The sequence below is a fragment of the Heloderma suspectum genome, chromosome 1 (genome assembly GCF_057233095.1).
Source record: "Heloderma suspectum isolate Gila_16-S chromosome 1, 16-S_ref, whole genome shotgun sequence".
NCBI classification, from domain to species: domain Eukaryota; kingdom Metazoa; phylum Chordata; class Lepidosauria; order Squamata; family Helodermatidae; genus Heloderma; species Heloderma suspectum.
Window position 1 is genome coordinate 138,950,538 of NC_139458.1, and position 20,394 is coordinate 138,970,931.

The 20,394-nt window shown below is 47.1% G+C and overlaps 2 protein-coding genes across 2 annotated transcripts; both read right to left on the reverse strand.

Annotated features, from left to right (window-relative positions):
• Window positions 1-7,888: 7,888 nt before the first annotated feature.
• On the reverse strand, window positions 7,889-8,833 carry LOC146358066 (olfactory receptor 5AR1-like). Its single transcript, XM_084854992.1, has one exon. The coding sequence runs from the start codon at window positions 8,831-8,833 to the stop codon at window positions 7,889-7,891; it is 945 nt and encodes a 314-aa protein (XP_084711118.1).
• A 9,163-nt stretch (window positions 8,834-17,996) lies between these two features.
• On the reverse strand, window positions 17,997-19,494 carry LOC146358067 (olfactory receptor 9G19-like). Its single transcript, XM_084855005.1, has 2 exons — window positions 18,569-19,494; window positions 17,997-18,162 (listed from the first exon to the last, which is right to left on the reverse strand). The coding sequence occupies exons 1-2, from the start codon at window positions 19,492-19,494 to the stop codon at window positions 17,997-17,999; spliced, it is 1,092 nt and encodes a 363-aa protein (XP_084711131.1).
• Between the last annotated feature and the right edge of the window lie 900 nt (window positions 19,495-20,394).

Below are 20,394 nucleotides of genomic sequence, written 5' to 3' on the forward strand. Positions count from 1 at the left end.
GTGTTCTCACACTCAGGCTAGAGATAGGCTAAAGTGTTTTTCTTTCTCAGAGGGTTATAAAAGAGACATTTCTGCCCATCTCTTGGACTCTGGTAAACAGGTTTTTCAGGATTTCACAAACCTGCAAAACCTGTTTGACCACATGTGGCACCGGGACAAAAGAAAAGTGTGCAGACAATACTGCTTTTGTATCTCATCTTAAGTATCGTCTGTTTCCAGCTTTACTGATGTGTTTGCCTCCATACATACAGCACACGTACAGTATATGCGGACTGTCACCATTTGAAAATTCACAAGAGAGTGAAGAAAGAGATGTAATTTTATTTTAAGAGAGGATTAACAGCAGTGCTTGAAGTACAGGGGGCTAGAAAGGGCCCACCTCCTTACCTTATGTGAGAGTAGGCTGTGGGTGGGGAGGCATGATTTGACTCAGCTGGGTGGGGTCCAGGGGGCGGAGCTTGTGGACTTAATTAACCCCTTAGCATTCTAGCCCTGATCCACAGCATGTCGCTCAGCCATGATGAGAGCCCAGCCTCCTTCTGCTTCCCCGTTTGAATAACTAGGCATTCCAAGAGATGGGATGCTGATTTAACCTTCAGCTCAAAAGGGAGATTTGCATCCATTTTTCTAACCACAGAGGAGGAGCTGGCATCTCATGCAAGCAAGTCTGCTCCTCTGGAGTGACACTGTTCACACAAGCAGAACATTTGTGTGTGCAGTAGGGATGTCAGAGAATTCCACCATGGGTCTCGGTGAGGCCGAATGCCAGTGTATTCGGCCCCCTGAAATCCGTGGTGAGATGAAGCCCACCCACCCCCCACCCCGCAAAAGGCACGCGAAACGGGACACTTAACCAGTGCCGTTCGCGCTGCTTTGCGAATGGCGGCTGCATCTGCGGCCACCATTTGCTTCTTCATTATGGCCGTGATAGGCTACATAAATACTTACGTAGCCGATCATGGCTAACGCAAGGACGCCATTTGCATCCCTGCGGAGACCGTGATAGGCTACGTAAATATTTACATAGCCTATCACGGCAAAAAAGGGAACGCAAATGGCAGCCGCCATAGCCGCCACCATTTGCGTTCCCTTTTTTTTTTTGCCGTGATAGACATAAATATATACGTAGCCTATCATGGCAAAATACAGGGATGCAAATGGCGGCAGCTACAGCGGCCGCCATTTGTGTCCCTGTGCAGCCCAGCAGCCGGATGTCCGGCTGCGGGCAGCCCCATCTGGTGGCTCCGCGGTGTCGCTGCAGAGCGGAGCTGGCCGGGGAGAATTTCGGGGGGAGGGATGGCGCGCCTCCCCCCCACCGCAAATGTCACCCTTCGAAAAGGTAAGTGACTTTCGTACATCCCTAGTGTGCAGTTCTTTGCAATAGCTGGCCAAGAGAATCCGTGCATGGGTGGGGAGCAGGCCCATGCAGACCAGCTCTGCTTCTGATGTCATGCAGGAGATCTGGGCCCCCGATTGCATAGAGTTCCAGATCACGTGGGTGCCTCAACGCATAGCGCTGCAGACGTTCGCGTCATATATGCAGAAGTCAGCAGCTGGCGCAAGCCAGCATGCATGACGAGGGGCTAGTTAGCCCTGCTCCCCGGTCACTTGTTGATGTGAAGCCAGGAGTCATATCTGAACAGGGCCTTTGTCTTTCTGAGGCAAAAGTATTTGTCGTGTGTAACAGATATTCCATCACGGTATACAGATATTCCATCACTTACGTTGCTGCCTGGTTTACCTCACCCCATCGAGTAAAATAAAAGACCATAATCTATATGGGTAAAAATCCAGAGGAATAGTTGTGTTGTGCTGTTGTAGCAAAAACAATATGTCATCCATGTTAAAGAGAACAAATTTATTGTAGCACATACTTCTATCTATGAGGTAGGCAATACATATTTTGTGAATATGTATTATCCCCACAGGTCTTTTTCTACACAAGTAGGGTAACACACACACAAACCTGAATGACTCAGGTTGGCTTTTTAAACTTCAAGTTACAGTGATAGAATGGGTGCTCCTGGAAGAGGACAAAGTAATGAGACGATGAGACAAAGACTGGGTTCAGATGTCACAATAATCCACGAAGGGTTAATTAACCCATCATGAGTTATTATGTCATTTGGTGGGAGGTTTTTTTGTGTTTTTTTTACCCACAATGGTTTATTTGGCCAAAATAACTCACTTTGGTAACTCATGGTCTGCAGAGTGGGTTATTTAACCCATCATGGGTTATTGTGTTGTATGCAGGGATGTACAAAACCCCTACCTTCCATCCTGGGGGAGGGGGGTCCGCGGGGGGGGCGATCCGTTCCTCCCCCCGGAATCTTTGTGGGCCGGCTCCGCTCTGCGGCGATTCCGCGGAGCTGCCAGCCGGCTCCGTATAGCCAGTGATACAGCCGCCATTGCCATGCCCTATCACTGAGATGGAAGGAATCTGGATGCAAATGGTGTCCATTATGCCATTTGCAGCCGTAAAGCTCTTAAATTAACCTAAATGCAGCTGTGAATGGCTGCATTTAGCTTAAACTAAGGGCTTTATGGCTGCAAATGGCATCCACTACACCATTTGCGTCTGTGGTTTTTCACACGATAGGCTACCAATTTGTGTCCAGATTCCTTCCTCCTCAGTGATATGCCACAGCAATGGTGGCCATATCGCTGGCTATATGGAGCTGGCTGCGGAGAGGAGCCGGCTTCAAAGCGGATTCGGGGGGGGGGGCAGAGGTGAGTGCCCCATTCCACTGAGGACTCCGGAAGCCAGATTCAAAGGAATCTCACTGGGGTCTGCAACAGATTTCTCTGACATCCCTAGTTGTATGGCAGTCACCATGGGTTATTTCACCAGCTACAGAGCTGTGCAGGAATAATGGTCAAAACTGCAGCCGCTCTGCTCTTCTGTGGCTTAGCACTTAGGAGCTCATTAAAGCGACCAAGCCAGCAGTGTAAATGGGGGTGGGAGGATGAGCAGAATTGGGACCAAACTTCATATCCAGCCTCCCCTAAGCAGGAGGCACCCGATGCATCATCAAAACTCAGCGCCCTGACACTGACAGCAGTGAAAATCCACGGTGGCTATAAAACCTTGGAGATTTGCAGGATCAGGACCAAGCTTCATAGACGTGTAATGCTTATTCGCTAAAGCACAATTCTCCCCATAGCCATAGATGGCAAAGAGGTGTTGAGGTCTTCCCAATACTGCAATTGCGAATTCACACAATTACATAAATTTGTAATTGCTGTATTCGGAAGACATTAAAGCGGCTTTGCCAACAATGGCTATGGGGAGAATTGCACTTTAGTAAATGAGCATTACATCTCTATGATGCTTGATCCTGATCCTGCAAACTCCCAAGGTTTTCAAGCCACACCCCCTTTTTGAGGCACTTAGGAGTTTTGCTACCCGGGAGTAATTGCACAGGGTTTTGATGGTGGAATGGGTGCCTCCCAACTAGGAGAGGCTGTGTGTGATGTTTGGTCCTGATCCTGCAAACTTCCAGCACTTTAAAGGTGAAACAGTGCCACTGCTCAGGAGGGAGAACTGCAGCAGGATAGGGAGCGGGGTGAGTCAAATTATGCACAGCATCTTAATAAGCTACTCACAGTAGTTTATTAGCCCAGTCTTGCAGTGGGGCATCATGGACGACTTAAAAAATAAGCTACTGTGAGTAGCTTATTAAGCCTCCATGGGTTATCATAACATCCAAACATGGAGTCTGCAATCTAGGGTGATTGAATGCACAGTTGATACAAAGATAGAAGAGCAAGTACATAAACAGTGTTCCAAGAGGACAGGGAATGATTTGGTTAAAAAAAACTACAGAGGAAGTGGGAGATGAGGAAGAGTGGGGAAGACAGATGTAGGAAGCCTCATGGTTGGGTATTGGTGGTGGAATGAATGCCAATTAAGGAGATCGACTGGTGATAGATAGATGTAAAAGAAGTCAAATCAGGCTGAGGAAAAGGACCAAAATGATCCAGTGATTTCCAGCCAATGGCTATGCTGGCTGGGAATTATGGGAGTTAAAGTCCCAACATTTCTGGAGGGTGCCAGGTTGGGGAAGACTGGCTTAAGGAGTTAGAAAGCCATGGGAGGGCAAATAATTAGGAGACAGAAAAGGCTCTCCTAATGGGATATTACCTCTTTCAAAGTGAAGATGGTAGGAGCTTTTCTTTGAGGGAGTCTGATGTGCACCTGAAGATCAACCTTCATACCAGGATATCAGATTCACACATTTCATTCCTTACCACTTACCAATGACGAGGACATCTTAGTGTCAGATAACAATCTATTTCTATAGCTTATATTCTGGAAAATTCCCTATGTTCTGGAAAAAGGCTGTGATGGGGGGAGTATGGGCACTGCTAAGCCTTTGAGTTTTCCATGAGCCCCCATATAGTATGGAAACATCAGCAAGAAAAAGCCTGGATTCTTCTGAATCCTCCGAGATCATATGACAACAGAGGGGAGCGGAGGAAAATAGGAAGGGGCAAAAGCTTTCAAACTGAGAAATTGAAAAACCAACTCAGGTACTATACCAATAATTCCTTCATGAAGATGTGTTTTTGGGTGAGGGGCTATACTAATATTAAAGAATGGGAAAGGGGCAGATGGTGATGTTAATTTTTCCCACCATGAGAGCTGGGCGCAAAAATGTGGAGAGAAAAAGGGAGTGATGCACATCGTTTGGATTTAGCGTCCAATGGTTGATGCAGAGGTACAGATAGGGATGGCGGAGAATTTCTCCACGAATCTTCGGGAGGCCAAGCGCCGAGGCATTCAGCCCTAGGGATGGCAGAGAATTTCTCCCCGAAACTTCGGGGGGCCGAGCGCTAACGTGTTCGGCCCCCCGAAGACGTTTCGTGGAGAAATTCTCCACACACCCCCGCCCCCCGCACACCCCCCCGGGACGGGACTTACCTTTCCCGAATGTCCCTCCCGGCGGCGGGTCCCGGCGGCGGTTCGTCGGGTCTTCGTCAGGGGCGGGGGCGGCAGCCGGTCTTTCGACCAGCTGCCGCCGCCATTCCAATAAAAGTAAAAAAAAAAAAAAAACACCCCCGTGATAGGCTACGTGACGATTAACATAGCCTATCACGGCTAGATTTGCAAAGTCAGCCGTGATAGGCTACGTAAATCGTCACGTAGCCTATCATGGGTGACTTAAAAAAAAAAAAAGCGCGTACGGCTAATGGCGGCCCCCATAGGGAGCCGCCATTCACGTTCCTTATTTGGTCGCTGTAGTCTACGTAAAGATTACGTAGACTACGGCGAAAATAAGGGCAACGCTGCCGCTGCCGCCATTACAAAATAAAAAAGTAAAACAAACAAACAAACACACACACCCGTGATATGCTACGTGATGATTTACGTAGCCTATCATGGCTAGATTTCCAAAGTCAGCTGTGATAGGCTACGTAAATTGTCACGTAGCCTATCACGGGTGACTTTGCGGGGAAAAAAAAGCGCGTACGCAAATGGCAGCGGCCCATGGGCGCCACCATTTGTGTTCCTTATTTTGGCACGTCTAGTCTACGTAAAGATTTACGTAGACTACAGCGAAAATAAGGGAACGCTATTTGCGTTGCCCTTATTTTCGCCATAGTCTACGTAAATCTTTACGTAGACTAGACGTGCCAAAATAAGGAACGCAAATGGCGGTGCCCATGGGCCACCGCCATTTGCGTACATGCTTTTTTTTCCCCCAAAGTCACCCGTGATAGGCTACGTGACGATTAACGTAGCCTATCATGGCTGACTTTGGAAATCTAGCCGTGATAGGCTACGTTAATAGTTATGTAGCCTATCACGGGTTGTTGTTTTTTTTACTTTTTCTTTCGAGGCCGGAGAGACGGGGCGCTTCTCCCCGGCCTGAATTTCGGCCGGGCGAGGCGGGGCACCTCCCCCCCCCAGCCTGAATTTCGGCCAGGCAAGGCGGGACGCCTCGCCCCCCTTGCCTGAACTTCAGGGGGAGAAGTGAAGTGCCTCCCCCGCACCGCGAAAAAAGCTGCGGGACAAGGTAAGTCCCTTTCGTACATCCCTAGGTACAGAACATCAGGCCCATGGTCCAAGTCAGTCCAAATCCACCACTCCAGGATTCCCCAGATGGCCATGCCCCCTTTTCCTGGTCCCACCCCCTTTCCTGTAACCAGCAATCATCTGGTGGTTTCCCAGTTTTTGCACAGTTCTTTCCCCATTCTAAAAGGTTGAAATGCATCCCCTAAGGCTCAGTTCCTGGCAGTAAGAGTTTTAAGTTAGAACAGGCTGGTATTTTTGGCCCCGCCCCTTTTTGCCTTCAGCCCCACCCACCACTGGAATGCAGCCCTTGAGAGTGTCTCTGAAATGGAATTTGGCTCTCAGGCTGAAAGAGGTTCAACAGCCCTGCCTTAATGTGTGCTAATGGGTAGATGAATATTCATGATACTGCTTTTACTGTATGTTTCCCAGAGTTTCCAGTATGGTGCTTTATCCCTCTGAGGGCTCTGAAAGACAGTTTAGTGGGTGTAATGTGAAACTTGATTAGATTGGAAGATAGGGTGCTTGCACGCTTCCTGAGGTCCCATGCCCACTGAATAGAGGGCAGGAAGTACTCCCATTGTCCATGCCAATTGAGGAGAGCTACTGCACATTTGCAACCTACCCTGCCTTGCTTGGCTAGTTCTATACTCGCTCACCTTTGGGGGGAAAATGGAGACTTTGGGAGTCAAGGCGCTAAGGAAACATGTTAAAAAGTCACAGAACCTAACTCTTTGGTCACAGTAAACAGGTGGTATTTCTTTTACAAGGTAAAATTAAAATCTTAAAAACACACACTCTCTGACAGCAAAGGAACAAAACAGGATTCGATCAACTGAAGTTAACAAGAAGATTCACAGTGCAATCCTTTACATGTCTATTCAGACATCAGCCCCGTTGAGTTTGGTGGGACTTTCTTTCAGGTAAGTGTATTTGGATTGTTGCTAGAAACCAACAAGCCCATTGATGTATTTAGGTTGGATTCAGATTTAGTCATATTTAGAGAAGACCCTTTGAAATCAGTGGGACTCAATAATGATTAATCTAAGTCCCACTGATTTCAATGGATCTACTCTAAGTTTGACTAAATCTGGATCCAACCCTTTCATTATTATTTTTTAATTACTTTTGCCCCTGTGACAAAGGAAAATGTTGGCAAGCAACATTCTTTTTTTCAAAACAGGGACCAAAGGCATAAAGAAATCTGTGCTCTGATCCAGCCCTCTTCTTTATTCAGTCTCTCTCTCTCTCTCTCTCTCTCTGTGTGTGTGTGTGTGTGTGTGTAAGAGATGATCTGCATAGGAAGCTTTGTGGGATCTCACTACATTTTGAAAACTATGCATGGAAGCCCATAATGAGGCCCTGCAAGGTAAAGGTACCAAAGGAATCCCATATTCATTCCTATAATTGATCTACAGATGTGTTTTTGCATGTGCAACGTGTTACATTGGGGGAAATGGGGTACAAAAATGATGCAGTGTGGACAACCAGCCTGCCCTTCTTGATCTTAATAAAGGTGTGAGTCACATCAGCATCAAAATACTGCATGCAGTACCAACTCTGTGCTGTGCCCCTTTGTGCATGAAATGAGCTCATAATAGGCTGTAATCTTCAAACCACTTACTTGGGAGTCATCCCAGCAACTTCAGTCAACCTCATAATTCAACACAAATGCATGTGAAATTGCAGACTAAATTGCTTGTTGAAAGTCATACAAGAAATATCTGGTTGAACTCTTTTGCTCCCTAACTAGTAGAAAATGGTGGCTCAGTTATCACTGAAAATAAATCATTCTGAAAACTATAGAACAATTTCCATTTTAACTACTGAGCTTTTAAAAAACCCACACACATTCAGGATGAACGTTGCATCTCAGTTTAAGACAGAGTTCAGCTTCTTGTTGATGAGTTTTCTAAAAGCTGCTTTAACATCCTTATTCCTCAGGCTGTAGATCAGAGGGTTGAGCATGGGAATCACTACTGTGTAGAAGACGGATGCCCATTTGTCTTGATCCAAGGCATAGACAGATGTGGGCCGTAGGTACATGAAAATCACAGTCCCATAAAACAAAGTGACCCCAGTGAAGTGGGACCCACAGGTGGAAAAGGCTTTGAACCTCCCTGAGCCAGAGTGCATTCTCAGAACCGATGCTAAAATGAAGATGTAAGACACGAGGATGACAGAGAGGGAGCTCATCTCAACAAACCCAGCAAAAGCAAAAAGCAGGATCTCATTGACATGGGTGTCAGAGCAAGAGATTGCCAGGAGCGGAGGAACATCACAGAAAAAATGGTTGATGAGGTTGGAGTGGCAGAAGTGCAGGCTGAAAGTGGCTGCCGTGTGTATTATGGCATTCGTTGTGCCAGCAACATATGATCCCAATAAGAGCCAGATGCAGAAAGACTTGGGCATAGCAGAGGAATAGTGCAGCGGGTTGCAGATGGCCACGTAGCGATCGTAGGCCATCGCTGCCAAAATGTAGCACTCGGCATCCACAAAGGCAGCAAAGAAGTAGAATTGGGCAGTGCACCCAAGGAAGGAGATGGTCCTGCGTTTGGATAATAAGTCAGACAACATTCTGGGGGCAATGGCAGATGAATAGCAGATGTCACAGAAGGACAGGTGCCACAGGAAGAAGTACATCGGGTTGTGAAGGTGGGCATCAAGTGAGATCAAGGTGATCATGCCCAGGTTTCCTACAATGTTGACAAGATAGATGATCAGGAACACCACAAAGAATATGATTTGCTTTTGTGGATTATCTGAGATGCCCAGAAGGACAAACTCAGTGACACTAGTACTATTTCCTTCAACCATTTTCAGGGAAGGACTTGAGAGATATAGGGAATTCAGATCTCTGTGATCCTTGGAATTGGATAGAGTTTTCAAGAAATAGCAGCTGCAGCTGCCCCCCTTCGTTGCCCTGCCAATCTCCTTTAAAGCAGTTGTGATGAAAGGATACTTACATCAGTTAAAGTTTTGCTTGAACCTCAATTGCTTTGGAAGGCTGATGCTGCCATAGGTCTGCCTTAGCCAGGGTCCTTATGAAGATTTTAGAAGACTCAGATGTGTCAAATTGTACTCCGTTTTCTCTTGTCTTTGCACCCTCTTATAGGTGACCGCAATCCAATCCAAGGTTTGAACGATCAAGTAAGTAACTCTGATCCCAATGAACACTTAGATCCCAATGTCTCAAGCTGCCCAGCAGCATGTCACTATTTATTGGGCATCAGAAAACGATGCAATTATTGTGCAGCAGAAAATGCAAAGACTGGGAACTTGGCTCCCAAAGGATTTCTGATCTACAATTTCCCTCATCAAGGCACTCAATATTTTTTGCATATTTTTTGGCAGTATATGTCATGTAATCTGTTTCCCAGTTCTGCTTGGCATTGTTTTTCCTCCTTACTAGGGCATTGGCCTTTGGCTTTCACTCCTGTGCAGGGAAATAGATGGCACAGGCTTATCTTTTTTTCTTGGCAGTGCTCCTATGGGCAGATAGTCCACAGATTCTGTGGCAGGTAGTCAGTGAAGCCCCATTATCTAACCTTCATGCCAGGAAAAGCTAGGTTGTATCTGTCAGGAAGTGTTAGTGGAAGCAAGGATTGTGAGTTCTGTGCCTGCATTGGAAATAACTCAGGGGCAGAGTACATTCTTTGCTAGGGATGTCGGAGAATTTCTCCACGAATCTTCAGGAGGCCGAATGCCAATGCATTCAGCCCCCCCAAATTGGTGGAGAAACGGTCCGCCCCCGCCCCCGGGATGGGACTTACCTTTGTCGAATGTCCCTGGTGGTGGCGGCTCCCGGCAGCGGTGCGGCGGCGGCCAGTCTTCAGACCGGCCGCCACCATTTCCAAATAAAAAACAAAACAAAACAACAAACGTGATAGGCTACGTAAATGTTTATGTAGCCTATCACAGCTGACTTTGGGGGGGGGAAGCGCGTATGCAAATGGCGGCGCCCATGGGCGCCGCCATTTGCGTTCCTTATTTGGGGACGTGTAGTCAACGTAAACATTTACGTAGACTACGACGAAAATAAGGGCAATGCTATTTGCGTTGCCCTTATTTTCGCCGTAGTCTACGTAAATGTTTACGTTGACTAAACGTCCCCAAATAAGGAACGCAAATGGCGGCGCCCATGGGCGCCGCCATTTGCGTACGCGCTTCCCCCCCCCAAAGTCAGCCATGATAGGCTATGTAAACATTTACGTAGCCCATAATGGCTGACTGCAGGGACGCAAACGGCGGTGGCTGTGGCCGCCGCCGTTTGCGTCGCAGCAGGAGACAAGATTCGCGGCCAGAGGGATGGGGTGTCTCCCCCCCAGCCAGAATTTTGGCCGGAGGGACAGGGCGCCTCCCCCCCAGCCAGAATTTCGGTGGGGAGGGATGGGGCACCTCCCACCCCGCCCAGAATTTTGGGGGGAGGGACGGAGCGCCTCCCCCCCACCGCGAAGCAAGCTGCGGGACCAGGTAAGGGACTTTCGTCCATCTCTATTCTTTGCCTTTAAATGGTTCCATATGCAGCCCCCAGCATCTCTGGTTAAAGGATCTCAAGTAGCAGGCTCGGGAACAACCTTTGCCTGAGACCGTGAAGACCTGCTCCCAGGTAGAGTACACTAGATTACACATCCACTATATTGTGGATGGAGGAATTTTGTGCCACCAACTAGGGATGGGGGAGAATTTCTCCCCGAAACTTCGGGGGGCCGAGCGCCAACGCATTCAGCCCCCCGAAATCAGTGGTGAAATTCTCCGCCCCCTGCCCCCCCGGGATGGGACTTACCTTTCACGAATGTCCCTCCCGGCGGCGGGTCCCGGCAGCGGTTCGTCGGGTCTTCGTCAGGGGCGGGGGCGGCAGCTGGTTTTTCGACCGGCTGCTGCCGCTGCCATTACAAGGAAAGTAAAAAAAAAAAAGTGATAGGCTACGTAACGATTAATGTAGCCTATCACGGCTAGATCTCCAAAGTCAGCCGTGATAGGCTACGTTAATCGTCACGTAGCCTATCACGGCTGACTTTGAAAAAAAAAAAATGCGCGTATGCAAATGGTGGCCCCCATAGGGCACTGCCATTTGCGTTCCTTATTTGGTCCCTGTAGTCTACGTAAAGATTTACGTAGACTACGGCGAAAATAAGGGCAACGCTATTTGCTCTTTACGTAGACTACCCGTGCTCAAATAAGGAACGCAAATGGCGGTGCACTATGGGGGCCGCCATTTGCGTATGCACTTTTTTTTTTTCAAAGTCAGCTGTGATAGGCTACATGACCATTTACGTAGCCTATCACGGCTGACTTTGGAGATCTAGCCGTGATAGGCTACGTAAATCGTTACGTAGCCTATCACGGGGGTGTTTTTTTGTTTTTGTTTTACTTTTTTTTTTGTGGCCGGGTAGACGGGGTGCTTCTACCCGGCCTGAATTTCACCGGCGAGGGATGGGGCGCCTCCCCCCCGGCCTGAATTTTGGCCGGGCGAGGCGGGGCGCCTCCCCCCTCACCTGAACTTCGGGGGGAGAACCGAAGCACCTCCCCCCCACCGCGAAGCAAGCTTCGAGGACAGGTAAGGGACTTTTGTCCATCCCTACCACCAACAGCTGAAACAAACAGGGCTTTAAAAGAATAGTTGCTGTGGAAGCCACAACACATGCGGTTGTGTAGAGCTGAGAATATTGGGTTGGGTTTTTTTTTTATCTAGTAGTCTTGTGCACTAGATTTTGGATTCATGTTGTTGAGATTATCTAATTGATAGCCGGAATTAATGTAGCATAAGACTGTATGGTAATATTACTGCGATATTTTGGAAGTTGGTGAAGAAAGTAGAGTTTTTTAATTTAACTTCAACTTCAACATTTTGGTGGCACAAAAATAGAAGAATAAATTGGAGCCTTTCTACATGAGGCTTTTATTGTGCACTTGTGATTGCTCACTCACTTAGTTTGCAGGTCCTTTACAGGACATCGTCATTGTCCAGGGCCTCTCCAGTGCTTTGCGACCATTATCCCAATTTTTTCTTAACAAGGAAAGTGTGGTATTTTTTCTGAATGGCCTCTATAATGCCATAGACATTTTATGTAATTGTAGAATTCTGCGGTACCACAGTGCCACCTAGGGGTTGTATAATGGAACGTATAGAAAGACAGAAAAAGACACCACCACCCCGGGGGGGGGGGGATGCGTAAAGGACAATCTTAATCCTGCAAAGAATCCAGAAGCAGAAGCCAGGTTAAAAGCTAGGGATGTACGAATCCCTTACCTGGCTCCGTGCAGGGGCATCCGCGGTGGGGGGGAGGCGGTCTGTCCCTCCCCCTGGAATCCTCCCTGGCTGGCTCCGCTCTGCGGTGGCTCCGTGGAGCCGCTGGCTGGGGCCGTCCGCAGCTGGATTTCTGGCTGCGGCCAGGCTGCTGCGGCCGCAAATGGCGGCTGTCGTAGTGGCTGCCATTTTCATCCTTACAAGCAGCCGTGATAGGCTACATAAGTATTTACGTAGCCTATCACGGTAAAGGCAGTCACGCAAATGGCGTAGCGGCCACCATTTGCATGGCTGCCTTTACCATGATAGGCTATGTAAATACTTATGTAGCCTATCATGGCTGCAGGGTTGCAAATGGCGGCCGCAGCAGACTGGCCGCAGCCAGTCGGGAGACCAGTCGCCGCATCTGCCCCAGATAAGTTCCGTTGCGGGGGGATTTCGCGGGGGGGCGGGGGGCAGGGGGCCATTCCGCCACGGATTCCGGGGGGCTGGATTCTAAAGAATCCGGCATCACTGGAATCCGTGGCGGAATTCTCTGACATCCCTATTAAAAGCTTCATGTAGAAAAGCCCTTGCTCTCAATGGGGATTTTAAATAATTAATATGGTTATATAAACACGGTGAAAAGAAAATCCGATGCTGTAAAGAACAATATTGTTTAGGAACCTGGAATGTCAGATCAATGAATCAAGGTAAGCTGGAGGTGGTCAAACATGAGATGGCAAGATTGAACATCGACATCTTGGGAATCAGCGAACTAAAATGGACAGGCATGGGCGAATTTAATTCAGGTGACCATCATATCTACTATTGTGGGCAAGAATCCCTTAGAAGAAATGGAGTAGCACTCATAGTCAACAAAAGGGTGGGAAAAGCAGTACTGGGGTACAATCTTAAAAATGATAGAATGATCTCAGTACGAATCCAAGGCAAACCATTCAACATCACAGTAATTCAAGTCTATGCCCCAACCACTGAGGCCGAAGAAGCTGAGGTTGATCGGTTCTATGAAGACCTACAACACCTTCTAGACCTAACACCAAAAAAAGATGTCCTCTTCATCATAGGGGATTGGAATGCTAAAGTAGGAAGTCAAGAAATCACCGGGATAACAGGCAGGCATGGCCTTGGTGTACAAAATGAAGCAGGACAAAAGCTAATAGAGTTTTGCCAAGAGAACACGCTGATCATAGCAAACATTCTTTTCCAACAGCACAAGAGGCGACTCTACACATGGACGTCACCAGATGGTCAATATCGAAATCAGATTGATTATGTCCTTTGCAGCCAAAGATGGAGAAGCTCCATACAGTCAGTAAAAACAAGACCTGGAGCTGACTGTGGCTCAGATCATGAGCTGCTTCTTGCAAAATTTCGGCTTAAATTGAAGAACATCGGGAAAACCACTAAACCGTTCAGGTATGACCTAAATCATATCCCTGATGAATATACAGTGGAGGTGAGGAATAGATTTCAGGGATTAGACCTGATAGACAGAGTGCCTGAGGAACTATGGACGGAGGTCCGTAACATTGTTCAGGAGGCAGCAATGAAATCCATCCCAAAGAAAAAGAAATGCAAGAAAGCCAAGTGGCTGTCTGATGAGGCTTTACAAGTAGCTCACGAAAGAAGGGAAGCGAAAAGCAAGGGAGAAAGGGGAAGATATACCCAACTGAATGCAGAGTTCCAGAGAATAGCAAGGAGAGACAAGAAGGCCTTCTTAAATGAACAATGCAAAGAAATGGAGGAAAACAACAGAACGGGAAAGACTAGAGATCTCTTCAAGAAAATTGGAGATCTCAAGGGAACGTTTTGTGTAAAGACGGGCATGATAAAGGACAAAGAAGGCAGGGACCTAACAGAAGCAGATGAGATTAAGAAGAGGTGGCAAGAATACACAGAAGAACTATACAGGAAAGATCTGAATGTCCCTGATAGCCAAAATAGTGCGGTCACTGAACTTGAGCCGGACATCCTAGAGAGTGAAGTCAAGTGGGCCTTAGGAAACATTAGTAACAACAAAGCTAGCGGAGATGACAGTATTCCAGCCGAGCTATTTAAAATCCTAAAAGATGATGCTGTTAAAGTGCTGCATTCAATATGCCAACAAATCTGGAACACTCAACAGTGGCCACAAGACTGGAAAAGGTCAGTTTACATTCCAATTCCAAAGAAGGGCAACGCCAAAGAGTGTTCAAACTACCGCACAATTGCGCTCATTTCACATGCCAGCAAGGTGATGCTCAAAATCCTACAAGCTAGGCTTCAGCAGTATGCGAACCGAGAACTACCGGAAGTACAAGCTGGGTTTCGAAGAGGCAGAGGAACTAGAGATCAAATTGCCAACATTTGCTGGATCATGGAGAAAGCAAGAGAATTCCAGAAAAACGTCTATTTCTGCTTCATTGACTACACTAAAGCCTTTGATTGTGTGGATCACAACAAACTGTGGCAAATTCTTAAAGTGATGGGAGTACCAGACCACCTTACCTGTCTCCTGAGAAACCTGTACGAGGGTCAAGAAGCAACAGTAAGAACCGGACATGGAACAACCGAGTGGTTCAAAATTGGGAAAGGAGTACGACAAGGCTGCATATTGTCACCCTGCTTATTTAACTTATATGCAGAGTACATCATGAGAAATGCCAGGTTGGATGAATCAGAGGTCGGAATTAAGATTGCTGGGAGAATTATCAACAACCTCCGATATGCAGACGATACCACCCTAATGGCAGAAAGCGAAGAGGATCTCAAGAGCCTCTTGTTGAGGGTGAAAGAGGAGAGTGCAAAAGCTGGTTTGAAACTCAACATTAAAAAAACTAAGATCATGGCATCTGGCCCCATCACTTCCTGGCATATAGAAGGGGAAGAAATGGAAGCAGTGACAGATTTTACTTTCTTGGGCTCCAAGATCACCACAGACGGTGACTGTAGCCATGAAATTAAAAGACGCTTGCTCCTTGGGAGGAAAGCTATGGCCAACCTAGACAGCATAGTAAGAAGCAGAGACATCACCTTGCCGACAAAGGTCCGTCTAATCAAAGCTATGGTTTTCCCAGTAGTAATGTATGGCTGTGAGAGCTGGACTATAAGGAAGGCTGAGCGCCGAAGAATCGATGCTTTCGAACTGTGGTGCTGGAGAAGACTCTTATGAGTCCCCTGGACTGCAAGGAGGTCAAATCAGTCCATCCTAAAGGAAATCAACCCTGACTGCTCATTGGAAGGACAGATACTGAAGCTGAAGCTCCAATATTTTGGCCACCTAATGCGAAGAGAAAACTCCCTGGAAAAGACCCTGATGCTGGGAAAGACTGAAGGCAAAAGGAGAAGGGGACGGCAGAGGATGAGATGGCTAGATAGCATCACCGATGCAATGAATATGAACTTGAGCACGCTCCGGGAGAGAGCGCAGGACAGGAAGGCCTGGCGTGCTATGGTCCATGGGGTCACGAAGAGTCGGACACAACTGAACGACTGAACAACAACAAAACACGGTCAGTGCTAAACACGTTGATTAAAGTATTTATTCAGTTTTGAGAAGAGAGAATTGGACCAGTTTTCTTTCTAACATGAGAATTTAGGTCATTTTGAGCTCAGTCTAATGAAACTGTATTGGATATACAACGTAATCTCTATTTCTGAAGTGCTTATGTAGCAGAAATGTCACCACCCATGCACAAGAGGGAGTTATCTGCAGGCTTGTCTGAGCAATGAGACAAAAATCTGGCAGGAAAAAAACAAGGAGTCAAAAACACTGTGTGTGTGTGTGTGTGTGTGTGTGTGTGTGAGTGAGAGGGGGGGGGGTTAAATACAACAGCAGATGCATGGTAGTATATGTCTGAGTCATCCAGGTCTTTGTGATAACAGGAGTAGGCAAGCCAGTGTCCCATAAACCCGTCAGCAGAGCCAATGGTTTGGGATTATGGGAACTGTAGTCTGAAACATTTGTAGTCTACTGTCATAAAAGAGCCATGTGGCACCAGAGATCACATGGCAGCCTTCCAAAAATCACTGTGAGGCTCCTGGATAATTGTGCTGGGAAATGGAGGATGCTGGAGCAGAGAAAGCTGGGGGGGGATGGTTGCCTTTTGAATGCATAGAATGTGTCAGCTGACAGCTGTCCAGGTCTGTGCCTTCAAAGCTCCCTCTGCTCAGGTGGGGAGGCACTTTCACTTTGCACAGCCTCCCTGTCAAGAAATCCATTTTCCTTCTGTGTCTCAGCAGCCTGTAAAGGTCCATTCCGTGCGGCTGAGCCTGCATGTGTCCGTTAGGCCATCTGTGTGGGCAATCTTATTCCGTCCAGGACCTCAAGGCCACAGCAGCACTCTGACTGACTGGGCTGAACAGGTTCAGCTGGGTGTTTGTAGGAATCCCCCCAACTCCACCCCCCAAAAGCCTGGGAAAACTGTTTCAGTTAGTTTGTGATTTGCTGATAGGAATCATCATTGTAGCTTTGCTAATGGATTTGAGGTATAAAATTGGGGTGGCCGGGGGCAGGGGGGTACAGCTGTCCATTGTCTTTGTCTCCGTCTTGGGGTTTCAATTGTCTCTGGGCCTGACCTATTGAAGACCCGTGATTTGGTACATATAGGCAGGTTCTATTCATTTCTGTTATTTTGCCTGGTAAGTACAATGTCCAAATATTGCTCTGTTTCCTTGTATGTTATTCCCTTTCCCTGTTTTGGTACTAAAATTATCACCTATTATAACTGAAAGTGTGTGCTTTATTCCAACTAAGCCTCAGTCAGTACCAGAGCTTTCCCCTTGCTCATTGCTACTTTTTCCGGCTTAGCACTTTGAAACAGACGGTGCAGACTTGGGCTGTTGTTTCATAAGCCTTAAGGGTGTCCTGTAAGGTCTGAGAGTCCCCTGGCTCAGGCTGAGTTGGATGTAAGGGGTGGTGTGGCAGCCTACCTTGCTGGGTTGGTGTTCAGTCTGAGCAACATTTTTCCCTGCCTACACTGCTGGGAGTTAGGGTACCCCTCTTCTTCCCCGCACCCCCACCCCAGAGAAAAGACAGCTTTGAAGACTCTCACAACACACCAGCAACATCTTGTTACAGTACCTGGCTTGTCTAGCAGTATTTTCTATGGGAAATGTGTGTGATATTTTTAAAAATCCATTCGTTATCTGGTTGTTATTCAAGAAAACAACAAAATGTGTGTCTGTGCGTCTGTGCGTCTGTGAGTGTGCGCATGCATGCTTGTTACACAAGTGTTGCTGACAGTTCCCTCACAGTTCTGATAATGGAATTTTAAACACCACCCAACTTCCTTTATTGGAAGTTGACTCCATGGTGGGAGGAAGGGAAATGCTGGACTTTCATCCTCATGAAAAACAATACAGTAGAGCTCACAAAAAGCAGGAGGTTCCTGTAGCACAAAGAGGTTTCAAATTCTCATCTCAATTTTTGTCACAGCAACTTTGGGAGGAAGGTTACGCTGAGAGCTAGAGCTTCATCACACAAGGCTAAAACTCCCAAGTTTACCAGGGCTTCTGCTTCCAGAATCTTTGTGGGACTTTAACTCGGCTCCTTTTCATGTGGCTTCTCAAAAAAACCTAACCTTCTCAAGAAGTTTTATGTGTTTTGTTACAAAGTCACTAGGTGGCGCTGTTGTATTATTTGCAATAAAGTGACTTTAATCAGTACACCATGATTTACCACGACTCCATGGTGGGAGGAAGGGAAATGCTGGACTTTCATCCTCATGAAAAACAACACAGTAGAGCTCACAAAGAGCAGGAGGTGCCATGGAGGAGGATGGTGTCATGTACAGGACCTGCAAACTTCTGTGAGTAACCAACCTCAATAGAAGGATAAACGCCCCCTATGAAGGAGCCCCTAGAAACTTGCCTGTGTGTCCACCTGGTGATCTCTGTGCCACAAAGGAAGTTGCTAAATATGCACAGGGGCATTCACATGAGGAGCAACACATTGGGAGCAACACATATGGGAGCAACACATTGAATGGGAATACACATAGGTTTGGATTGTTAAGGTTCAGAAACCTGATTAGCAAAAACATTATCATGATTGCTTCCTGCAACAATTGCTAGTTTAAGAATGAGAGCCTGCCATGAAGAAAATAGAATTAATCCAAAATGAATGGGTCCTAGACATATGACCGATGGAAATTTCCATCCTCAGTATAGTGATTCACAAAGAATATGTTATGCAAAGTTCTGAGATTAAATCTATCAAGAAATGCATGACAGAGGGTCTTACTAATTAGTAATGATTTCAGGATAGTAAAAATAAAAACAAAAGCACATGCTTGCAGTCCATATTCACTTATTCTGACCTCCATTTCACAGCCAGTTTCTTCACAGCTTCCTTTACCTCCTTGTTCCTGAGGCTGTAAATGAGGGGATTCAGCATAGGGATCACTACTGTATAGAAGACAGAGACAACTTTGTCCCTCTCCAAAGCATAGCTGGAACTGGGGCGCGAGTAGATGAAGAGAATGGATCCGTAGTACAAAGTGACAGCTGTCAGGTGAGAGGCACAGGTTGAAAAGGCTTTCAGTCTCCCTTCAGCAGAATGAATCCTCAAGATGGCTGCCAGGATGAAGGCATAGGAGGCAAGGATAAGTGCTGAGGGGGTAATTACATTGGAGGCCAGAATGAAGTACAGCACAGACTGATAGCTCCCTGGAACGTTACAGGACAGCTTCACCAACGGGGGCAGGTCACAGAAGAAGTCGTCGATGACGTTGCCATTACAGAAGCTCAGCATGAAAGTTTCACTAGTGATTATTGTGGCGTTGATGAAACCGCTTAGATACGAGACGGCCACCAGCCCTGTGCACAGCTTTCTGGACATGGACATGGCATACAGCAGTGGGTTGGCGATGGCCACATAGCGGTCATAGGCCATGGCTGCAAGGAGGTAGCATTCACTATAGGCCAGGCCGGCAGAAAAGAAGAACTGGGCAGCACAACCTCCAAAGGAAATGCTCTTGTCTTCAGAAAGACAGTTCACCAGGATCTTAGGGGTGTAGACAGAAGAATACCAGAGGTCCAGGAAGGACAGGTTCCCAATGAAGAAATACATGGGTGTATGGAGACGAGAGCTGCTACAGATTAGTGCAGTTAGTGCAATGTTCCCAGCCAGGCTGGCTATATATATGAGTAGAAACACCGCAAACAGGAGCAGTTGGATTTTGGGGTTTGTTGTGAATCCCAGAAGGATGAACTTAGTCACTGTAGTGTGATTCCCCTTCTCCATGAAGCTGCAAAGGGATCAGCTGCTAAGGAAAAGAAAGAGGTGCATTGCAGTTATTTAACATCAAAGTAGCATCAGGGGCATTCTTAGCATGAAGAAATTAAGGGTTTGCCAACCTTAACAAATGACACTGGGCAACTGTGGAAAGGGATGCCGTTCCGATGCAGTACGGGAGCTTAATTATGATCTCACACAGCCTTCCCCAAGCTGGGGTCCTCTGGATGCGTTGGACTACAACTCTCAGCTATGCAGGCTGAGGGATGCTGGGAGTAGTTGTAGCCCAACACATCCAGAAGGCACCAGGTAGGGGGAAGGCTGATCTAAAAGCAGGATTGGCTTCAGTACTGAGGAAGCTCTCAGAAAAGTGCCTCTGGGTGCCCTCCTCCTAGTTCCATCTTCCCCACTGCAAGCTTACATGCTGGGAGTGGGAAGCCAACGATATACATTCCTCACAATGTCCTGGAGCCCAGTACAGCATCACTGCAGGGTTAGGGGAGAAGTTTAAAATGGTGGCTTTCCACACCCAGACGTGCAGGCCCCCAGGCAGTTCTCAGTGCTGGCGGTGCCTGCAGGGGATGCCCCAGCAGCTGCCTCAGGATGCTGCCTAACAACACCGGTGGTGGGGCAGTATGTGACACCGGGAGAGGCAAAATGCGACCGATGTTTTCCAGCTGATAACGGTCATTTAAATCAGACCCAAAGCGCTATTTATTTATTTGTTATGTTTGTTAAATGCCTCACAAAATACTTTTCTCTAAGCATTTTACAATTTAGAACAGCAGCAGCAGCACACAATAAACTGACCATACAGAACAAACAAACGTGCCAAGCAGAGGGTAAGACACGGTGAATATCAGGTATAAGAGATAAAACCACATTGCGGGAACTAAAATTATAAAACAA

What these genes read in the sequence shown, in the direction of transcription:
- LOC146358066 (XM_084854992.1), bottom strand. Translation starts at nt 8,833, where the DNA reads ATGGTTGAAGGAAATAGTACTAGTGTCACTGAGTTTGTCCTTCTGGGC.
- LOC146358067 (XM_084855005.1), bottom strand. Translation starts at nt 19,494, where the DNA reads ATGGAGAAGGGGAATCACACTACAGTGACTAAGTTCATCCTTCTGGGA. An exon ending in AAACTGGCTGTGAAATGGAG is followed by an intron (nt 18,163 to 18,568) that starts GTCAGAATAAGT and finishes GTGCATATTTAG; the next exon opens with CAACTTCCTTTGTGGCACAG.